Source organism: Cydia amplana, chromosome 5, assembly GCF_948474715.1.
Source record: "Cydia amplana chromosome 5, ilCydAmpl1.1, whole genome shotgun sequence".
Classification (NCBI taxonomy): Eukaryota; Metazoa; Arthropoda; class Insecta; order Lepidoptera; family Tortricidae; genus Cydia; species Cydia amplana.
In genome coordinates, this window is record NC_086073.1 from 9,478,417 (window position 1) to 9,502,403 (window position 23,987).

The window sequence follows — 23,987 nt, forward strand, 5'->3', positions numbered from 1 at the left end:
ATTTAGTTATAATTCAGTTTGGAACACGAACTTGTGGCCTTTGTGACCCAGCACTTACTGTTCTTGTATCATGTAGTGTACTGCAATAGTTGTTGATTCTGAACTATTTATGTAGGTTCAAGTAGTGTAGGATAATCCGCTACATGCATGAGAATTCGAACTTTCGCAGAGCAGGCTACGAATAAAACTCCTACATTGGTGACTCTTCATGGAAACCGACTTTTAACAGTTTTAACGTTAGATATTAAGAAGAAAACAGGGGACACTTTATTGGTAAGCGCAAAGCGTAGATGTTACAATTGTTCCATAGGTACAACCGACAAATGACGCTTAGTTAAGTGTCATTTAAGTTATTTGAAATAGCATAGGAATCCATAGAGGTTAAGGTTTAGCGCTAATCTAAGACCTAAGGGTGCATTCAAATTTAGATTACAATTTTCGACTTACGGTAAGAAATAGTGGTTGTTCACAAACGTATTTAGGTACGGCGGTAAAGTATTAAGTTTGTACGACAAGCAAAAACAATCTGCACACACTGATCATTTTCAACTTAATTTTGATTGCTTTTGTAAATCTCTGTCTCGTCTCTCACGTATGAACATTCGTTGTCTTTTGTACTTACGTAAATTAGATACCTACACAGCAAGTTAGGAAACTATTTAATTAATCTGTCATCATAGAAATGTGTAACAAATGCCGCGTGCCGTTTAGAATTATCGCGCATCTTGCCTTGCCACTCTCGTAGTGCACAAAGTTCAAAGTGAACCTTTATTACAAACAATATCCTATCAAATATGTAACAGGCTTTAGCCCTCGGCGCCAGTAAAGTTTGAGCGTGTTTCTATTATAGCAAAGTAATGCAAGCGATGTACAATAAATAGCTATACGTGTTCTATGTAGAACAGTTCATATTATTAAAACTTGAAGCTTGAGCTTTTAGTGTTCTAGTTACTACAATTTAAATTTCTAGAATTTCTAGATTAACTGTTAAATAGTTCCCGGATTAGCGCTACACATTATTATTCGATATTTGATCGGATTACTGATGGTTGTTCCTACGGTTAACAATCAGGGGATATAAATAAACAAATATGTACATAAAAACATTTAGTGATCGCATGAAATGTATCTCGGTAATCAACACTTCAACTCTGTTGTATAAATATTAATATAGAAAAATTAAATACACAATTGGAATTGACGTTGGATGTCAGCTTTTCGTAGGTTTAGAATAGAACATGCATATAATAGTCTAGTCTACTTAAACTTTACCGCCGATAAATAATCCCGTCCAGTTCCCAAGAACTCTTGCTAACTTTAGGTATTTTGCTTTACAATCTACAAGGTAGGGGGAAGTTTCTGAGCCGTCTGGCACCGGCTGTGAATGTCAATCGTGGTTGAGGAGGGCTCTCGAGCACGGCTATTGCGAAACCGAACAATGCGGAATGAAGTGCATGCATAAATTGCACACGGTGGCGCGGTACCGGTAGGCTCGCCGTGCGTCGAGAATTTGCTGACGGGCTCCTAGGTATTTGCTTATAGATCACCACAATATATATCCAAAAACTCTGAAAATCGTAACCAGGTATAAAACTCAGTTTATGTAGACCCAACCGATCACTGGTTATACAATAGACCGGATTTTCATATCGATGAAGGGGTCGGTGCAATACCGAGCCGAATTCATTTTTCTAAGTTCAACGAGGGACTCAATTGACCGTGGCAATTGAAATGGAGCCATATGTTCCCGCTATTGATTTTATCCCTTCCTTGAAAATAAAGAGCCGCATAAAGTTTTGTATACAAAAAATAAACAATCGAGAAATGTTAACGTACATTTCGTTTCAAATAGCTTATTACGAAGCATATGAACTTGATATTTGGAAGGCGCGAGGTCGTGCGAGCGGTCGAGGGTATAATAGGCCAATGTGTTGTATCTACCTGTGGAGCGAAGCCTCTTACCAACACGAACATGACACGGTATTGATGGCGTACCGAGACGCGCCGCGCCGCCAATGACGGAGATGTATTGCTTCATTAATTGATCGTTGTTTGGTTTCGATGTTGGGAAACGATGATGGCTCGAAATGTTATTAGGAATAACATACAGCCAATCGATCTTACTTAACGAATACTCTTATGTTGATAGTCGCGTCGCGAAGAGTAAGTATTTAAATGCTTATCATACCTATTCCGATTAAAAGTCCTATGCAGAACGAATATCTGAAATACTTAAGGACATGCACGACAACTCTTAACTTAAAATACATTGAAGCGAAATGCGTCTGTAAAAGCAAAGGTACACAACATATAAGATGCAAATTCTGTCGTTACCCAACCAAACCTCAAAACCATGCCCATTTGGAAGTGTTATAAAATCAAATAGAGGCAAAGGTAATTTATTAGACAGTACAAGGTACAAGCGCATCTCTCACGTCGGTCGAGCGTGTAAGGCATCGCGGCCGCGCCATTTAGGAGGACGAGCAAATGACCGCAATCAAATCACAATCATAGTGAAAGCCTTATAAATGAGCAGACTGAGATCGCGGCACTCCAGCGCTGTTTACAGTATGTTAGAACTAATTATAGGGCCGAGGTGTGAGCGACTCACGACTCACGACTGAGATCAATGCAGCCGATCTACCTATATATGCACGAGCAATTGGCGGAGAGAGATGACCTGGTTTGTTTTGAGAGCGGTTCCTTTTCGAGTCAATTGTGGCACTCAAAAATCAACTGGAACTTTTGTAGTACATTTGGAACTGTGAAGGAAAGACTTGACCTATTTAGCACTTAAAATTACGTTTTTAACCGACTTCCAAATCTAAAAGGAGGAGGTTATCAATTCGGTTGTGTTTTTTTTTTTTTTTTTTTTTTTATGTTTGTTACTCCATATCTCCGTCATTACTGGACCGATTTTGAAAATTTTTTTTTTGATTGTATGTATATGCATACAGATTGGTCCCGTTTTTGTCAAAACCCAGTTCTGATGATGGGATCCATGAGGAATCGAGGGAACTCCTCAAATCTTAAAGGCATACATATAGTGATTTTTGTGTTTTTATCAACAAATCAAGCATATACATTTAAAAAAGTGACATTTGATGAAGTGGAACTGCTGATGATGATCAGAACGGAACTCTTCAACGACGCATAGTACACGTTTGACGATTTGTCCTCTTCGTTATGTTTGTTAAGCAAGTTAAGTTTTTAAGCCACATTTTTGTCAAGCTCGAGTTCTGATGATGGGATCCATGAGGAATCGAGGGAACTCCTCAAATCTTAAAGGCATGCATATAGAGATTTTTGTATTTTCATCAAAAAATTAAGCATTTTCATTAAAAACTGTCGCATTTGATGCAGTGGAACTGCTGATGATGATCATAACGGAACTCTTCAACGACGCATAGCTCGCATTTGGCGATTTGACCTTTTCGTTATGTTTGTTAAGCAAGTTAGGTTTTTAGGCACATTTATGTCAATCTCAAGTCCTGAACATGGGATCCATGAGGAATTGAGGGAACTCCTCAAATCTTAAAGGCATACGTATATAATTTTATATATTTTCATCAGAAAATCAAGCATTTACATTACAAACTGTGGCATTTGATGAAGCGGAACTGCTCATGATGATCAGAACAGAACTCTTCAACGACGCATAGTACACGTTTTGTGATTCAGAATTTCGATTTTGACTGGGCCCGCCTCGGCCGGACTCGGACCCGTACTCGGACTCGGACCCGTACTCGGACTCGGACCCGGATCCGGACACGGACCCGGACCTTGATCCGGAAAACCACTATGATACCTAAACTAAACAAACCACTATGATTACCATAAAATGTATACATATTACCAAATAAAGTATAAGCGCCGTTAAGTGGGTCCAGGCTAGTAGTTAGAGAAGTCGGTTTTTTTCTATTAAAGATTATAATTATTTATATTACAGTGTTCTGTAATCACAAGACAATTTAGGCAATGCAACATTAAGAAAACTAGAACACGTTTTCAGAATTTTGAAACTTACATTTTCTTTCAAGTTACATAATTCAAAGAAATGAGGTAGAGTCAGGAGTCTTGAATGACATTTTCTTTTCAATTTGCAACTCTTTTTTCGTCGCAGAATCAAAAAGCGGCCAAGTGCGAGTCGGACTCGCCCATGAAGGGTTCCGTATTTAGGCGATTTATGACGTATAAAAAAAAACTACTTACTAGATCTCGTTCAAACCAATTTTCGGTGGAAGTTTACATGGTAATGTACATCATATATTTTTTTTAGTTTTATCATTCTCTTATTTTAGAAGTTACAGGGGGGGGACACACATTTTACCACTTTGGAAGTGTCTCTCGCGCAAACTATTCAGTTTAGAAAAAAATGATATTAGAAACCTCAATATCATTTTTGAAGACCTATCCATAGATACCCCACACGTATGGGTTTGATGAAAAAATTTTTTTGAGTTTCAGTTCGAAGTATGGGGAACCCCAAAAATTTATTGTTTTTTTTTTCTATTTTTGTGTGAAAATCTTAATGCGGTTCACAGAATACATCTACTTACCAAGTTTCAACAGTATAGTTCTTATAGTTTCGGAGAAAAGTGGCTGTGACATACGGACGGACAGACAGACGGACAGACGGACAGACGGACAGACAGACAGACAGACAGACATGACGAATCTATAAGGGTTCCGTTTTTTGCCATTTGGCTACGGAACCCTAAAAAGGACCGGTGTGTACCATCAATTTACGCCGAGAAATCTGTAAATAGATACTGTGGGGTGACTTATGAACTCTATCCTTTTTAGGGTTCCGTAGCCAAATGGCAAAAAACGGAACCCTTATAGATTCGTCATGTCTGTCTGTCTGTCCGTCTGTCTGTCCGTCCGTATGTCACAGCCACTTTTCTCCGAAACTATAAGAACTATACTATTGAAACTTGGTAAGTAGATGTATTCTGTGAACCGCATTAAGATTTTCACACAAAAGTAGAAAAAAATCAATAATTTTTTGGGGTTCCCCATACTTCGAACTGAAACTCAAAAATTTTTTTTTCATCAAGCCCATACGTGTGGGGTATCTATGGATAGGTCTTCAAAAATTATATTGAGGTCTCTAATATCATTTTTTTCTAAACTGAATAGTTTGCGCGAGAGACTCTTCCAAAGTGGTAAAATATGTGTCCCCCCCCCCCCTGTAACTTCTAAAATAAGAGAATGATAAAATTAAAAAAAATATATGATGTACATTACCATGTAAACTTCCACCGAAAATTGGTTTGAACGAGATCTAGTAAGTAGTTTTTTTTAATACGTCATAAATCGCCTAAATACGGAACCCTTCATGGGCGAGTCCGACTCGCACTTGGCCGCTTTTTTTTTAAATTAAGCTTTGATTTATAATGGAGTACATATCTAAGATAGGTAATTCGTGGTGCAAAACTAAGAAGAGATGGTGATAGCTTCAAAACATTACTTGATGCCGTTACAAACCATCGAATCAGGAAGCAAGCAGACGGACAGCAGGACTTCGTGTAATTTATATTTATTTAGGGAGGGTGCAAAATTTAATTAAAGGTTGACTTGAAACCCTAAGTAAGCCATGTTGGATAGATCTTTGCGGACGTAATACATCAAGCTAATTTAATATATTGCAAAGTAAACCTAATTTCGGCACCAATTTTATTGGGCCCCAGTATTCCTTGGGGGAGTGTGAGTTTTATTTGCACATAAATTTCCGTTTCCACGTATTCGACATTCCAATATCTGGAGGATATCACAATAATAATATTTGGGCATAAATTATACACATTTTTACCGCGGACGCATATAACATATAAGTACATATAACCTCTTTCATTATTTACTCAGACGGGACTGCATGAAATGAGAAATGTTTGATTTCATTTTTCGTTACGCGCATCCTCATAATGCCATTCAAATAAAACGAATACGCGCAGATGTGCTGATCATACTGGGTAACTGGGGTCATTCGTAGGAAGTGCACATCGGCGATTACTTCTAAAAAGTCGTAAGCGTCACGAATTAACTTAATAAAAATAAGTATCAGATAGGCTTTCTAAAATTGGGAAAGTAGTTTGCACAGTTAATTTTATCGAGTAGAAAATGTCGCTCATGACATTTTATGTTTTCCAGTTGGTGTAATTGCGGCGAGTGGACACAATGAGGGGAATGTACGCCGATTGTTGTGCGACCGACGCGCCCGCACCCATTGCCATTGATTGAGTGAATTCAACAAACAAGCAGGCGAACCGTAACTGGTCTGAGACTCGAATCAACCGCGCAATAGCAGGTGGCTCCTAAACGCGCGGCATTAGGTCAATATTCATTGTTGGGCACTGTTTTCATCAAATATTTAACCAGCACAAACACTCGAAAGAGAGTCAACATTAGTTTGTTTTATAAGCACGCTTATCTTCAGAGTAAAGATAAACATTGATTTCATGAACGGCACGGCAGCACGGCACCTATGTTGGTCAGTATGAGTATATGTCTAACACTTCGTTAACGAAGTGTCCCTAGTCAGGATGTGCCAATTGCGATTCCAGCGGCCAGTGCTCAACACTAGACGACCGCCATGCTACAAATCGCATTCAATTATCGATTCAGCAGAGCGTCTCAGCTGAGCGTAATTTTTCTACTCAATGTACCTATATGAAATTGAAGATCAAACAGGCAGGTCAAATCAGCTTGTTCAAAACTCTTTCTAAATATCAAATGATCTGTTAGGAGCTACGAAGTTTGTAACATAATTGCTTATGTTATTAATTAGACACAAAAGTCTGTATCTTCTACATATTTGATTATTATTTAAGGTGCAAGGACTGCAAGGAAGACATGCGTGTTACAGTGTTAGTCGCTGGCTACATGGAATCATTCATTTTGATTTTCATAAGAGATAAATTACCGTGTAAATAAATATAAATATTATATATTTTGTAGGCTTCATACCTAACATCAACCACTTGCATAAAAATAATGTTCATAGTGTTTGTATCGTATTCAATCTTTCACAGTTTACAATCGGAGAATTGATTCATTAAATATAAATCGAAATAGAATAGCTAAGTAATAAGTTAATAACCGAAGTGTGAAGTGAGTGACCAACACAATGAACCGATTCTCGATATACCACGGGTGTTCGAAAGCAAAAAGACCCGCGCGTGCCGGCCGAAATAAGTCTAATATTCAGTAGAAATGCTACCGACATCATTTTACAGTTACGGGAGTGACAAGCGAATTTATCACGTGCGTTAACAAAAACGACCGATAATTTAGTTTACGAGGCCTGCGTTACTTAGGGAATACGGATATTGATTTAGCACACTCTGTTATGATTAAGAAATTAAAAATCATCATCTTTCTCGCGTTGTCCCGGCATTTTGCCACGGCTCATGGGAGCCTGGGGTCCGCTTGGCAACTAATCCCAGTAATTGGCGTGGGCACTAGTTTTTACGAAAGCGACTGCCATCTGACCTTCCAACCCAGAGGGTAAACTAGGCCCGTATTAGGATTAGTCCGGTTTCCTCACGATGTTTTCCTTCACCGAAAAGCGACTGGTAAATATCAAATGATATTCCGTACATAAAAGTTCCGAAAAACTCATTGGTACGTGTTTACGAGGCCTGCGTTACTTAGGGAATACGGATATTGATTTAGCACTCTGTTATAATTAAGAAATGACACAAAACCGATTGCGCAAACTGAAACCCGCTTCCCGTAATTGATAGCTCTTGGGATTGGTTATTCGTTCTCTTGCATTGTGCCGTCGATCTCGGTGGATTAAAGTGCCGTCCACTTCGAGGCGCACCTGTTCAGCTTTATTGCCCCACTTTACCGCAAGATAAACATGTCTATAATAAGCTTTATAATCAAATTATCATCATTTGCCTGCGCTATGCCATGCCATGTCCCATCTAGTGTCCCATCCAGTGGCCTTGTCCGTGTTCTCCATACGTACTGAGAGTTTTTGAGCGAAATCTGGGTAAGTGTCTGCTCGTTTTAGGTAATTGTATACCGTCTTTAGCCAGATGGGGTAAGGGCTTTCTGCATCTACCCTTCGTAGTTTTTTAATGAAGGTATTATGAAGAATTAACCCTTTTTCCGCACAAAATCAATCCAAGGACTAGTTGATAAACATGAATAATGAGCGTTTCAATAACAACTTCAAAGCGTTTGATTGGTGGTACAAAGAGCGACAGAGGCGCAGGCGAGTACGGAATTAATTCGCCAATAGACGCCTTTCGCCAGACAAAGGTGCTTTGACGAGGTGCCCTCGAGTACCTCCGACGACACGCTACTTGACGGCTTTTGCTCCAAATTGTTTCGTCACTGTTTAACTAGGCAAGGATGCTTCAAATAACCCAACAACTAAGTAGGTAACTTAACTACATACATATATTAAAAATCGATCTACGTTTTATAAACAATTTTAACAACAAATGTTGTTTATTTGTCTTTATGTCGACTACTTACTTAAATATTTACATGTTTTATTCGTATACGTAATTTAATTTAAACTAATGAACATATTTTAAAATTTAAGAAGACAGATTGAAGACGCTGCACGCCTGGCGAGAGATATAATGCTCGATCACGATATTTGTAATAAAAAGAAACAAACTTTAGTAAGGATAATGATTAGATTTCCCTGTACGCCCGGGCGCGGGTAGTGCGCGCCTCGGGCGGCCACCCACCACGGCCTACCCAGAAATGTTTTAATTAAACAACTGCTCTCGATTTGTTTTGATAAGCCACGATAATACCCAACTGGACCACGACTTTTTAGTTTCCTGATGATCCAGAAAGATTTAGTGCGCCCACAATTCCACGATTTGCTGCAACGGCGCCGGCGACAGTTGAAATGGAAAGATCACGCTTTGTAATTGTTTAGTTAGATTTCGTTTAACCGGTTTCTGCTACCACAAACTTTTTATAAACAGTCAAGTCATCATCGCAACAGATAAGCCTGTTACAAGATGACGGTTCTTTCTAAGACAGTGTAATTTTATGGAAGTCTATAAAATGATTCTCGACCATTCCTGAATCTTTTTATTATATAATTAGGTATTCTTCAAAGTTATTTCATATACAATTTGGTTTTATAAAATGGATAGAAATAGGTTGTCATATAGGTATACATTTTATTAATGATACCTAATTTTTAATTTTTATTTTGAAGTGTTTTTATTTTCTAACTGTATTGAAATGAATTACAATTTTAGTAATTTCGTACATTACTTATTCTTATTACTCATTTCGACTATTGAACGTGGATTCTCGGAGTAGGTAAACCAGGGAGGAGGTCAAGTATTTCAATTTCAACTTGTACTTTACTCGCACATCCCGGCCTGACCCCAACAAAGTTTCTATACCGTCCGCCATAATTTGGAATCATAATACAAAATGAAAAACAACGTAAGCGACGTAGCTATAGAAAGTTCAACATTGCTAAACTTTGCTCGTTAGTGTGTGAAGATATGATGAACGAACCAGATTCTATTTATCTATTACCATGGGGACTAGTAGATTATTCCATGCTATTACCTACAAGAAAAAGCCTGGTGAAATTTGATATACCATTATTTGGTTATCAAAACCACAACGTCCACAACATAAACAGGTGTCAAAGACTAGGTATTAAATTACCTTATCAGTTTTGGATGCAAAACCATAAACCATACCTAGGTATACCTACTGTAAAAGTAACAACAGCAACATTTTTATATAAAGAAAAGTGTCACTACAATATCCTACATTAATCTTGGCTAAGAACGCTCATCATTCCGTTTAATCAATCAAAAGCTAGCATTCCACATCACGCCGTCGTGATCGTCACGGTGGATGGAATCGGAAGCGAGATGAGGCCGTGCGACAGGTCCCCGATTATCCACGCATTCTGCACGGTGGTCGCAACCTGTCGCTTCCATTCCGCTATGACAGACACGACACGATTGTGCCTAATGGGAATTCCACGCGGCCTGCTGAGCAAATAATATGCACGCGAGGAGATGCGATTTCTTATGGTCATCAAAGTGGGCGCGTGCAGTCCTAACCGTGACTGTCATTACTCAATCCACCGCAGAAGACAGCTGTAGCTAAGCCATGCCAGGTCATTTACGGTAGTAGGTATTAGATTCTAATGCAACAGTTCTTGCGAAGGAAGGGTGTTTATGTTTAATCCTGAGTCCTGAGCAACCTTGTTTGTAAACTTCACTACGCTCGGGACTAGGGCTTCCAAATACCGGACTTCTCACAACACCGGTATTAATACCGAAAGTTTCTTCATCAATACCGGGATCCCGGTATTGGATATGAATCGCTAAAAAAATATATTTTTATTAAAAAGGGGAATTAAATAAGGCTCATTGGAATACCAGATATGTCCTAAAAGCTATTACAACAATAAACAATCAATGCCGCCATCTGCAATAATTTAATTTCAATTTGTTGACTTCACCAGTCACATTTTTAGTCCAACTTAACCAACCAGACAACTTTTTTCAAATTTCCTTCAAAATTGGTTTGCGATTATTACAGTTATTTTTGCTCTTTCGTTTTATTTTTTGATAAAATTATAAGAACTAATTATGTTAATGTTAATGTCACTATCATCATATTCATCACTCACATAACTTCAGGATTCATCTACCACCAACCACCAAATATTTATCTGACGCATAGGCAAATCTTGTTTCAATAATAAAATGAGGGCTAGAGGCCAGTTAGAGTTGGACCAAGTAAAGTCTGCAACGATTTTGATAGAATACGCAGTACGCAGTGCAAGTGTTATTTGTACGTCATAATTTCATAGAAGTTTGATGTTTAAAATAACACTTTCACTGCGCGTGCTATCAAAATCGCAGAAGTTTCTTGGTTTAACTCTAGATGCATCTGACGTTTAGTAAGCTTTTTGATACAGCTGAATATAATGGATTTAAAGGGTTTATACTGCACATTTCCCTCGTTTTTTAAAATACCGGGATCCCGGTATTTCGGGATCCCGGGATCCCGGTATTGGAGTAGGGCTCTACTCGGGACTCGAGAAGTAAAAACTTTTTTTTGTTACGAAGACACAACATACACGAATTGATGGCAATGTATGCAACAAAATTAGGCAAGCACTAGATATGTTTCAACTAGGACATAACTAGGATGAACGAAACATACTTACTTTGAAAAGAAACGCATTGAGCATCTACAAATATCTTAGTTAATTAAGTTTCTTAAGAAAACATGAAAATCAAATCTCTTAATAAATGTTAGTAGGTATAGGTACTTGCCTTATTAAGAGCTTTTGACTTTCCTGTGCCCAGTAATAAAGGAAAATTTGAAGAATTGAGAAAGTGTAAAGTTTGCTTAGTCTACTTATTTTCCTCAATTGTGGCAGTAATTTGTTTTCAAGCGAGGGACGGTAAAACGAAAACGATGTAAACAAATTTAGGTCGTGATGGGAACGGCAATAGTTAGGAGTAATCGGGTGCAGGACACGATACGTCATGCTCTAGTGCGCCTTTAGATGCGCTTACAGGTGTATTATTTCCCGTCAAGCGATCTTAACACATATTCAAAACAAATTTAGGTCGAATTTCTAACTAAACCCATTAAAATAGTTCGTCATGTGGCAAATAATAAATAAGTGAAGTCCGTTGCAGCCAGACTGATAAGCTTGGTGTAGGATCGTACTTATAAGGCGATGAAGACATTATTCAAAATTAGATAACGATAAAAAAGCGAACCTTTTCACGGCGATAAAAACAAAAGTAGATGGATGCAATCAACTCGCTTGTACCATTGAAGTCACAACTATAGGAAACCTTATAACAATGAGATAAGGTTTAATGTCGGTAATTTAACTGAATATGTCTTCGCTTGTACCCGTGTGCCTGCGGTGGGGCTCAAATTTGAAAGGGTTGCATTGCACGCCCGTGGCACCATCAACGCTCATAATTTTGATGAAGCTATTATTTTGACTGCATAGAGCATTCGATAGAGTCGTTCTCGACTTTGTAACATCCATATACTATAAAAATATTTTTATAGGTAAATATCCGTAGACTTTACATCCGCGTATGTCTATAATTAGTACCGTATCACCGGATTAATTTGTAACTAGCGAATGTCTGCGCAATATCCATATTTGCAATACCGTAAAGTAATCATAACTTGCACCGCAGCTGAAAGCTTAATCTCATAACAATACTGACAAATAATAATAGGCATACTCCCTCGCTTCTTTAGTCCCCTGTCATTATCCCGCACCCCTGATGGAGCCATCATATCGGACAACGGCGGAAAAAATGAAACACCGCGTGTCATCGAAACAAAAACATAAAACAAAAGCGGCGCGAGCGATTTGTTGATCGTGTGGAGATATTGTTTTTGTGAACTACGTGAACTGTGGAATTGTTCACCGTTCGCGATAAAAGAGTTCATTAGCGGCTCTATTACTGTGGCATGTCAGAGCTTTTAAACTGTCGAACGCAAAACGTTGCGCCCCGGACGCAAAGCGCAATGCACCAAAGCATTTTTTTTTGTAAGCTACTGTTGATTGTACTCAATCCTTTTTTTATGAAAATTCAATACTGGTAATTTAGGATGCAGGGAAGTAGGGCAGAATAAATGTATAGATAGACGCATCACTGTAAAGTTAGTACTACAGGATTATTCCGATAATACTTGACGTCTATAGACGTCGAAGATTGTAGAGTCTGGGTCACAACTTTCCATCGACGTCTTTGAAAGTCAAAGGGATACTTGACTTATAATTATAAAACAAAGTGTTAAGATTTCGTAGTATTATATAATGTAGGTTTTGCATAAATAAATGTATACGCTTCCTTAGATCATTTTATATTAAAGGTATAGTACTAGATCTAAGATCCCGTTTTCTAAGGGGACCTTGCATTTTGGAGACAAAGCAAACCGCTTGGAACAGGTGTTCCTGGGGGTGATCTGAGCTAATTTCGCCCGGTTGCCGAGAGGTCCCCCCCAGCAGGTGGGCAGGGGAGGGGGGGGAAAAGTGCCTCCGGCGCGCCTCACTCTAAATTTTATATCTGCATACATCTAGCAACTATATCAAGTTTGGTGTCTTTTTCGTATAATTTGAGGATGGAGAATTCATTTCTGTGACTAAACTTTCACTCACCCATACAAAAAAATCAAGAAATTCAAAATTCAAAAAAAATCTTTACACTTTTTTTTTTGAAAATCGTCTACATAATTAAAACTATGAGGATCTGGTCTAAAAAAAAAATACATATGAATAGCCCAGTTAATCTACTATATAGAATAATAAACTTATCAACCATTTTTAACTAATAATTGTATTTAAAAAAATGTTTTGTGTCGCACGGCGGACCGTGCTGAAGTAGGTATACCTACACGCATTTAGTTTAGACACGCATTTACTTCAAAACATTATTCAGCATAACGCAAGTAGGTACAGAAAGTAAATATTTAAAACAATAAAGGAATTTACAATAAGTACGATATAACTGAATATTGGATTATCCTATGCAGAATGAGTTGTCTACCTACTGGATAGTTTCACGACAGATCAATTTTTTATTTAGTTATTGTGACCTTTTATCTTCTACGTCTTTTGAGATACTTATCTATGTATACATAAAAATTATACTAAATTTGCGTGTAGTGTAGGTATCTAAACGGAGGTGAATGCGGTGCAGTGCAGCGGCGCTCGCGCTCAGGGACCGTTGGTATTAGTTCCCAACATCTTTATTTAACTTCCGTTAACTTGAATCTTTTCCGCCGTCTCACTATCTGAAGGTTGTCTGGAAGAGATCGCTATTTAGCGATAAGTCCGCCTGTTGTTACCTACATTTTTGTACCTGTTCATACTTTTGTAACATTTCTTTTGTAGTGTGCAATAAAGCATTTTATTATTATTCACTTTATTTATCTTTCATCTTAAGTTAGGTTTTTTATAATATGAATATAAAAGTAAAATATAAAAACACTTACAAAACAATAAAAAATACATATAAACACATTATAAAAAACCTAACCTAGGGTGCCGCCAGCAGCGGGGCAAGGCCCAAGCTGCCGGTGGTCAGGGCCGCAGAGAGAGGAACTGGCGGACTATCCGCGCCGTTTCCAAGATCACCGCCTTCTGCATCTGGCGCCTTCTGGCCCTTGATCCAACCACCTAGCGAGAGTCTCTCAAGATGTTGGTCGAGACTCTTCGCTATTAGACCGTTCACTGAAACGACTATCGGGACAATGATCGTCGAATCAACATCCCACATGGCGGTTATCTCGTGAGCCAAGTACTTACTGGACTTGTCCTTCTCGGCCTTCACGATCTCGTCAAATCCCCCGTCTCGTCGAGAATCTTCTCATCATGGGGGATGGTGATGTCAACGAGCACGGCCCGACATTGCGATCGATCTATTATCACAATGTCAGGCTTATTGGCTACAATAGTCCTGTCAGTGATGATAGATCGATCCCAATAGAGCGTGGCACGACCATTCTCGACAACAGGCGCAGGTAAATACTTGTAGTGCGGTACTTCGCGGTCCACAAGACCATATAGAAAAGCAAGTTGCTGGTGAATAATCCTGGCTACGAGCTTGCACAGATTATGTCTGTGCAAGTACTCGCCGTTAGCAAGATGAGAACAACCGGAAATAATATGCCTGAGTGACTCTCCGGGACGGCGGCATGCCCCACAATTGTCGACCGTACCGTCCTTCAGGATATATTTCCGATAGTTGTTCGTCATCATTACTTCGTCCGCAATTGCACAGGCAAAACCCTCGGTTTCTCCGAAGAGGTCCCCGAATCGTAACCAGTTCACCGACCCGAGCAGGTCCACATCGGGTCCCGTGAGGGCCTTGTAGAACCGCCCGTGTAGCACCTTACTCTCCCATGCCGCCTTGCGATCCGCAGTACTTAGTACCACAGGTTTGCGCCAGTTCTCGTTTGCCAAGGAGAGCGGGGTGAGGTTCCTGTCTACTGCCACCACAACACGATGCATCCCACACTCGTTGTTAAGGAAATAATTCCTGAGATTGTACACCTGGCGGTTGTGGAGATCCTTGGCGTTTAGGAAGCCTCGGCCTCCACACTTCCGTGGGATGTACAATCTCATAACTGACGAGCGTGGGTGTAGCATGCGATGCATGGTGAGCAGTGATCGGACCCTCCGATCTAGGGCGTCCAGTTCGGTCTGAGTCCACCTTAGTATGCCAAAGGAGTATGTGAGTAGGGGCATTACCCAGGCGTTGAAGGCGCGCACTTTGTTGCCTCCTGACAAAAAACTGTTAAGGACTTTTGTGAGCCGACTGAAAAAGCGCTCCTTCACCGACCGTCTAATACCCTCGTCCTCAATACCCAACGACTGTGACATACCAAGGTATTTATAGGTTTCTGATTCAGAGATAGATCTGAAAGCCATTGTCTCAGAGAGTTGTAAATTTGTTGAATTTACAACCCTCCCCCGCTCTCGACACCAAACTCCATGTTGATGGCACTACTGAAGACTTCGGTAGTTTTCAGTAGGTTCAACAAGTCTTGGCTATTTTGTGCAAATAATTTGAGGTCATCCATGTACAAAAGGTGAGAAATGACTTCACCCTCTCTCCGAAGCCGGCAACCTAGTCCCAAATCTTTCAGCAGGGTGAGGTTCATGAGGAGATTCAGAGCTAGGCAGAACCACAGGGGACTCAGACTATCACCCTGAAAGATTCCTCGCTCAATCCTTATAAAATCCTGCGGGCCAGAGCGGACATCCCCGCCTCCTGGTTGACGAAGGACTGTGGTCCACTGCCTCATACACGCGCTTAGGAAGGCTCTCAAAGCTGCATCAACTTTATACAGCTCTAAGTCCCTCCCCAGCCATGAATGAGGCACCGAATCATAGGCCTTCTTATAGTCAATCCAAGCGGCTGAGAGGGCCCCCTTGTTCCGCCGGAGTTGTTGGCATATGGTCATGTCTATGAGAAGGAGCTCTTTAGTACCACGGGACCCAACCCTACATCCATTTTGAGCGGAAGCCAAAATATTGTTTGCGACAATGTGCGCATTGATTTTTGCTCTCAAAATGGATGTAAGGAGCTTGTAGAGTGTAGGCAAGCATGTGATGGGTCTGTAGTTTTTTGCTTCCGTGGTACTACCGGACTTGAAGAGCAGGAAGGTGACACCAGTTGTTAAGGAAGGTGGGAGAGAACCAAGCTCGAGGGCTTGTTGGAATTGTGCTGCCACTTATTATTATTATTTATATATTTCATTTATATTTGCATATATATCACGTCCAGAAGTAATATATTAATGTAATCTACAAAAAGAAGCATAATAACTTATAAGAAACCATCAAAACATACTTAAAAATCCTAAAAGCTGCATAATGCTCTTACAATGCAGGTACGCCGCGCGACATAAATATTTTTTTTTACAGAGTTATAAAAGAAAAATGATTGAGAAGTTTACTATTCTATATATAAGGATAACTAGGCTATTGACAGGTATTTTTTTTTGTAGAGCAAATCCTCGTAGTTTTAATTTTGTAGAGGATTTTCAAAAAAAAAAGTGTAAAGATTTTTTTTGAATTTTGAATTTCTCGATTTTTTTGTATGGGTAAGTGAAAGTTTAGTCACAGAAATGAATTCTCCATCCTCGAATTATACGAAAAAGCCACCAAACTTGATATAGTTGCTAGATGTATGCAGATATAAAATTTAGAGTGATGCGCGCCGGAGGCACTTTTGCCCCCCCTCCCCTGCCCACCTGCTGGGGGGGGACCTCTCGGCAACCGGGGTAAATCAGCTCAGATCACCCCCAGGAACACCTGTTCCAAGCGGTTTGCTTTGTCTCCAAAATGCAAGGTGGTGGACCTTAGATCTCTTGCTAGTAAGTGTGACATATTTTTGGCGGAATGTAGATCATCAAAAAAGATCATTGACCACTTACGTATCAAAATACTTGATAATATCAAGGCAGTTGGCGATAAAAATGAGGTTAACCATGACAAAGCAACTTACCTCCATTTCCAGCGTTGGTGATGGTCACCCAGAAGTCAATTGTCTTCTCAGGTCCAAGCTCCTCATAGTCCCACTTCTTTTTAACTTTCACTACACCACTGGGCTCAACGGTGACCCACGGATTTTCGTCCCGAATTTTAAAGGTTTCGCGGTCAGTTTCCTTCTCGAGAGTGAACACCGAACGTCCTTCCACTTCACCATCAGCCTCGGAGAATTCCGTACGTTTTGTAGGTCTAACAGCACGTGTCACCCGTCGCTTCTCACGGTGAAGCGTCGGGAGTTCGTTACGTTCAGGTACCACGAAGTCGATGAAGACGCGCGCTGGGCGACTCTTGCGCGGCGGCGAGCCCGTGTCGTGCGCCAACACTCGCAGTTCCACCTCGTGCCCATTCGGCTCGCCGGCCAGGATCAACTCCCCAGTTTGCGGCACAATGACAGCCAAATTACTGGGCACCGTTAACGAGTAGTACACGCGATCTCCATCAGCATCGTACGCGTGCACTTGACCGATATTCGAAAATCTCTGCCAATGCGCAGTCCCATTAGGCCCGTTTTCATCAATAGTGCCATTTACAGCGAAATAATAAACGTCTTGTTCAAATGCGGGCGCGTGGTCGTTTTCATCGGCGACGTCTATTCTAATTGGAAGACTAGCCTTATTAGTGCCTTGCAAATCTGTCGCTTGAACCACTATTTCGTAAGAGCTTTTCTCTTCGGCATCTAAGGGACGTGTTGCGATAATTTCCACGTCTCCTTCCGTAATAACCGATCTAACTTCCGGCACGATATCTCCCTTGATCTTGTCACGTAGCGCGAAAATGGGATCTTCATTTCCTTTTACAATTTTGTAAGCGACGGGTCCTGAATCATGCAGCGATGTGGCTTTTATAGGTGGCAAATCGACGACAGATCCCGAGGGAGCGTTTTCTGGTAATTCTCCGCGCAATCCGTTGGTGGTAGGGAAATGGAGCATGCGCCTCCGATCAACCACGAGTAGTGGGACGGAATGAGCGGCGCTGCTGTAGGGTGTTTGCTCTAATATTGCGAGGTTCAGAGGGCGGTCGAGGAGCGGAGCGAGGTCGGCTATGGTCATGAGTAGGCCGTCGTCGAGTAGAGTGAAGTAGGGCTCTAGTTCGGGGTCAAGCATGGTGTAATGGGAATGGTTGCCAACGAAGTGGCGGACGGCGTGTCCGGGGCGCACGTCGTGGGGCAGCAGCGTGACAGCGGCCAGAGGCGCCGCTAGGGCGCACAGGAGCGCCGCGCCCGCTAGCATGCTGCGAGCCATCACTATCTCAACTGATCAGTTACTCCGTGTCATACCTAGAAAGCATAAGGTACGTATTTAGAAACGCTCAGTACTTAACCAGATTTTACTGAGAAACACTTTCGAACCTTCAAGAACTCTAATACGACACAAAAAACATAATCTATTTAGCATACCTAGTTATATGTATAAAGGAAACATCAAAATTTGTGTCTGTACTATAGAGTAGGTAGGAGGTACCTATATCTATCGAATTTAATAAGTAGTGTACGTACTACGTACAGTCAGCAGCAGAAGTTGCTAAGCGGGCGAGGTGTTAAAAATTAATAAAGTCGCGTCAAGATCATTTTGAACACCTGGCCCGCTTAGCAACTATTGCTGCTGACTGTAAATATTTACATTAAGATCTGTAAATTAACACTCATGGAAGACCCTGCAATACCAATCGAGTTCTACGAAGCATTGTTTAAACTCTAAATAGTAAACAATGCTTCTAAGAAATGAATCCTACGAAACCAAACAGAGCTTTGAATAGTAGGTACCTAGTACCTAGTATGAGAGGACTTCTTTCAGCATTATTTATGTCATCGCGCGACACGGTATACGACAGTAAAATAGTATTTAAGTTACAATGGGAAAATTGCTACACCTGTCTTGGTAGGTTTAGGTAACCTAACCTGGAAGGAGCGGTAATATATCGGCAGATACCTACCGTAAGATTCCGACAGATAAATCTTAAAGTCGGCTGCACCAAACAGTTTGTCATCGTCAAAGAGTTCGCTAACTTTTATTGTATGGAAAATTTCATAGTAAACCGCCGCGGCGCTCCGGCTGACGCGAGGCATGAGAAGATAGCAAATGACTAAACCTATCTACCGTTTTAATTTGGCTAACGATGTACCAAACATCCTGTATATTACAGCTTCGTGTGTGGACTCTGTCAAATACATAGTAAGTAAAAGATTTCGTAAGATCCCGTATCTTACGGTATCTGCTGATATATTATCGCTCCTCCGTCTGTGACGGGCTTAACCTAAAAATAGATCACTCGGTTTGAACAATTATCGCCTTTTTATTATATTGTTTAAATACGCGCCGGTTGAGCCTCCGTTCCCTCCTATTTCAAATGTAGAGATATCAGCAACATCATCAGAGCATTGCCAATAATGCCAATCAAGGAAAGTTGTCAATGGCATTTGCAATGGGGTAGTAATGGAGTCGTGACATGTGAGAGAGATTACGCGAGGGCGCGTTCGGCGTCGGCGAGGGCGCACATGCAGAGCTTTTATTTTAGGAGGCGACGCCAGCCGCGTCTAGCGGCCGCCCGCGCGATCAATACTACCGTCGCGCCGTCGCCGCGCCGCGCGCCCTCTGCTACCAATCTTGTCATCAAATATTCACATATTCATTTTCTGAATAAATCCTCGCTTAATACCAATCAGAATACCACTCATCACAGATTCCAATGGATCCTCACTGACCGACGACCAAAATACAAACACCAATTCCAATTTGCCAATGGGATTCCAAATAGAAACAACAGGCGAGACCGTAACATTTTCACTAAAATTTCACCATAACTACGACAATATATCACATAAAGCTTAAACTGTATCTACGGCACTAAATTTTGATTGAAATTTAAGTCATCTTTCTAATTAATTTAGGTGTAAACATCTCAATGTAAACAAGATACCTAAATTGTTAACACAAACCCGGGTGCTTGGTAGATTTCACCGTACAAAATAAACGGTAGTTTAAAAGATATATTTAAATATTTTTACGTAATTGAATAGATACGTACTTAATAAAACGACAAGAGTATAACATCGATATCGAAGCGTTTGACAGATGGACGCCGGCGAGCGGCACACAACCCAAACTCAACGGCGGCGAAACGCGACTGGCGAACCGTCGTGGCCGCGGCGCGCGCGCGTATCGAGCGCCGGAACGCCCTCTGCCTCCCTCCGCCCTCGCGCCACCCTAGCCCGGCTACGAGCTTCAACCCCCTTTGCTTAGATGCACTAGCTCCCATTTCTTTTCGTATTCTGCGATAATACAAACAAACGCCACACTCGCGTAGCTATTGAGTGTTACTTTGACTACCACCTATTCACGTATACTGTCCGGACGTTAGGTTCATACTTATACTATGATACTATACTACTCATGCCGCAAAATCTGTCTTTTGTAGCGCCAAACTAAATTGCTGAATCTGAATGCAAGCGCATTTTTCTTAATCAATGTTTATCTCTAGATAAAAAACGGTCGGTATCTCTAGGTATTCAATATGCTATCCACATGCCGTAATCGGCAACGGCAATATACATGTGTATGTACCTACTCCTTAATAATTGTCGGGGTCGGAGGTCGTTGATCGGTAGTGGATAAGTTCATACGTAAATGGTCGCAAGTTGATTGGCGATGGGATGGTTGAATTGGTTGATGTCGTTGATGGTGGTTATTCGGTTACAGGTCGGTAGCTAAGCTAGGTAGATGATGGTAGGTAGAAGGTAGCGTAGGTCGATGATAAAATTAACCCCTTTTCTATGGGAATCAAAATGGCGTATCTGTGGTGTGGACTGTTTTGAGCCTCATCACAGATAGTTCAGGGTTTTTAGGTCTTTGCAAAAGCCCCATCTAGCTTGCAAATTGGTAACAAAACGATATTATTCTAGTCTGGGCCTGGGCCCTCTGGGCTCTGGGTCACCTATTATTTATACCATCTTAAATTCTGCCCTCCTAAGATAAAAAGCGGTATTTTCATATAGTTTTTTTTTTTTAAATACGGTCCTTTACCTTAGGAGGGCAGAATTCTTAATGCTGCATTTTAGGATTTCTTCTTTACGGAACAATGCCATCTATCGTTCCACTCGTAAATTAAACAAAATCAGTAGTGGACGTTAAAACCCATAACACATTACCGTACCGCATCAAGATCACGGTGCGCCGCACCCATAGAAAATTATGTCTCTTTCTCGCTCTCACTTATGCGGTGCGACGTACCAAGATCGCGGTGCGGTGAGATAGTGTGTTACCACTTACCACTGTAAGACTGACTCATGCTTAGCCAATTTTTATAATGTATTGGTACCGTATATTATATACGCCCCCCCGTACGGAACCCCAACCAACCATGTAAGTTTGGGATCAATACTCTAAAAAATTAATAGCGCGATTTAGTTACTACGCGAAACGGCACCATCTAGCGATACCATACCCAAACAATATCTTTAATTACCTTGATAGCGGGATTCAGGACATTTACTACAAAAAAATAGCGCCATCTAGAGTTCTAGAGTATAATTAGGTAAATAAACAAACCATTTTTTAAGTTTTATTTACTACAGATGCTTACCTATTAGTACAGTCAGCAATACTATTCGCTTAGCACCTTTATGCATACAAACTTCTATACAGGGGGGTACCTTTTCTCTGCAGCTGACTGTAGGTACAGATGTAGTCGATTTTGTGTGATTAAGCAAGTATTCTCTAAACAACCCTAACAACTACTAACTCTCATTAATACTAAAAATTTCAATACCTTAAAGCAAGACTGCTGCAAGGTTGCTGGCTATTAGTAGCTCACCTGCATAATTATAGTCAACATGGGTGTACACTCTTTTAGAAGTTTTCACATTTCCACTTAACCAAAGGGTATTACAAAGATTTGAACAATCAAGAGAAATATTTTTAAGCATAGTTGTAATATATCTATGGTTGTAATGCCATTTCAATGACAGTCATACTTTTTCTTGATATAACAGCATTTGTCAATAAAACAAAAAATAATAGAAACAAGTTTATTATAAAACAGTTTTATAGACTAGTACAAAAATAGCAAAGGCTAAAGCACTGAGCAAAATTTTGTGACATAAAATACATTCTTTAAATATGCATGATAAATTGATAATTCTTAATTTTTAATAATAACTCTGAATGTCAACAATATTTTTTTCAAAGGCATAATGTACCTTGTACATTAATATAAAATAGTTTAAAAATAAGGCAGTAACAAGGCTACGGCTACCATTAAAACAATGATATATTTGTAATTTTGCATATGGGTATAACTATACATGGTGGGTATACTGTTTAGGAGCAACTGTTTCTGTAGAATTTTTATATCTGATTTCCTTGATTGTCAATTGTTTTCCTTGATGTATTCTCTGGAGATGGCTCCTCATATCATATGATCTGGAAAATGACCGATGGCAAACTGGACACTGAGTTTTTCCGGCGTGAGAATCTTTGTGTAGGGTCAGTGATGTTGGATGCTTAAATCCTTTTGGGCATAATTGACAACGGAATTTAGCCAATTCAGATTCTGTAACAAGATAAGAACACATATTAGACACCCATAATCATATCACACCATTTGTTTAATCATTTAAATGGTTTGTGATATCATTATCAACTCACCTGAACTGTTTTTATCTGATAAATCTTCTGCCGATGTTGATTGATTGTCAACTTGCATATCCTCACTGGAATTCTGTCCAATTTTCTGTTGCACACTTACAGCCTCATCGGGTTTAATTTTCTCTTGTGGCTCATTCTCCACTTCAGGCTCTTGTATAATTCTCATTGGAGTAACTTGTGGAATGTAAACCTCTCTAACAGTCTGCATTGTTGCTAGGTTAATAGGCTCGTCATTCTGAACAGGCAGCTCCTCGGTAAATCTAGATTTAGCACTCAAATCTAGTGAAGTGTTATCAGTTATCCTGAACAAAGCTTTGGATGGTTCATCTTCTACATTATCCGTCAAACCTTTCACTTCCAAAAGCTCAGCAGTCATAAGAAACGATTCCAATTGCTCCTGCAAGATATTAACCTCCCCGTGATACATGAAGTTCACTATAGCGTTAAGATCCTCAAACTTCACGTTCCTAAATATGATCACAGGGTGTTGACAAGGGGTCTCTTTAAAAACCTGTCTGAAGTAGTTGCTGCACGCCGAAAGTAACATCTTGTGGGCCTTAATTTTACCTCCATCACAACACAAGGTAACGTCCACCAAGTCGTTCTCAAATCGCAACACGTTGAACGCTTCAGTGACGTGGGAAACATAGTTATTCCAGCGTAAGGACAACTGCGGGGCATTATTCATGTTACTTCTGGTAAAAATCAAAGGATGGTGATAAGTTCTGACACAAAACACTAATTAAAATTGATTACGAACTGAATAGAAAGATAACAACAAAACCAATCAGCCAATCCCATGAATAATCAACGAAAACGGTAATCAGAAAAACTTGTCAGTTTTGACAATTCTTGCATAGATTTTTCTAATTATTTCTTCAGGGGTCCGAATGGTACTTAGAGAATCAGGGTCTCGTTTTATAAATTAACAAATTTCGAAGTTTGCCTCTCTTTTATACATCCTATATTTTATTATTCTATATGAGGTTTTATTTTACGCATTGTTAGGCCTATTTCTTCCACACATGCGTACTTGAACCTGAATCCCCATCTACACTCGTGCGCGAATCGCGGCGCGAAGCCCCGAACGCGAGTGTGTTGTGAGCTTTACTCGGCAAGCTTGTAATTATAGCATGAAAATACGACTGTGATTTGTCATGACATATGTCCACATGAACTAAAGTCTATTTTTTTATTCCGTAGACTGAAATGACAGTTAATTGTATGAACATGAAATGTCATTTCATACTATTAAATGTCATTTCAGTCTACCGAATAAA

At 40.2% G+C, this 23,987-nt stretch overlaps 2 protein-coding genes across 2 annotated transcripts in view; both read right to left on the reverse strand.

The window, feature by feature from the left end:
* The window catches only part of LOC134647963 (neural-cadherin-like), an 87,805-nt gene extending 67,423 nt beyond the window's left edge, over positions 1–20,382 (reverse strand). The window contains exons 1-2 of the mRNA XM_063502371.1: positions 20,090–20,382; positions 17,010–18,341 (exon numbers count right to left, since the gene is read on the reverse strand). Coding sequence (XP_063358441.1) covers positions 17,010–18,306 — 1,297 coding nt within the window. The 5' untranslated portion in view covers positions 18,307–18,341; positions 20,090–20,382. The remainder of the gene's footprint in view (positions 1–17,009; positions 18,342–20,089) is intronic.
* A 1,692-nt stretch (positions 20,383–22,074) lies between these two features.
* On the reverse strand, positions 22,075–23,549 carry LOC134647935 (protein abrupt-like). Its single transcript, XM_063502319.1, has 2 exons — positions 22,708–23,549; positions 22,075–22,612 (listed from the first exon to the last, which is right to left on the reverse strand). The coding sequence occupies exons 1-2, from the start codon at positions 23,393–23,395 to the stop codon at positions 22,359–22,361; spliced, it is 942 nt and encodes a 313-aa protein (XP_063358389.1). The 5' UTR covers positions 23,396–23,549; the 3' UTR covers positions 22,075–22,358.
* Positions 23,550–23,987: the final 438 nt, after the last annotated feature.

Bases quoted from the DNA above. Each gene is read 5' to 3' on its own strand.
- LOC134647935 (XM_063502319.1), bottom strand. From the start codon at position 23,395: ATGAATAATGCCCCGCAGTTGTCCTTACGCTGGAATAACTATGTTTCC. The intron at 22,613-22,707 runs GTGAGTTGATAA...ATCTTGTTACAG, and splicing joins ATCAGATAAAAACAGTTCAG to AATCTGAATTGGCTAAATTC.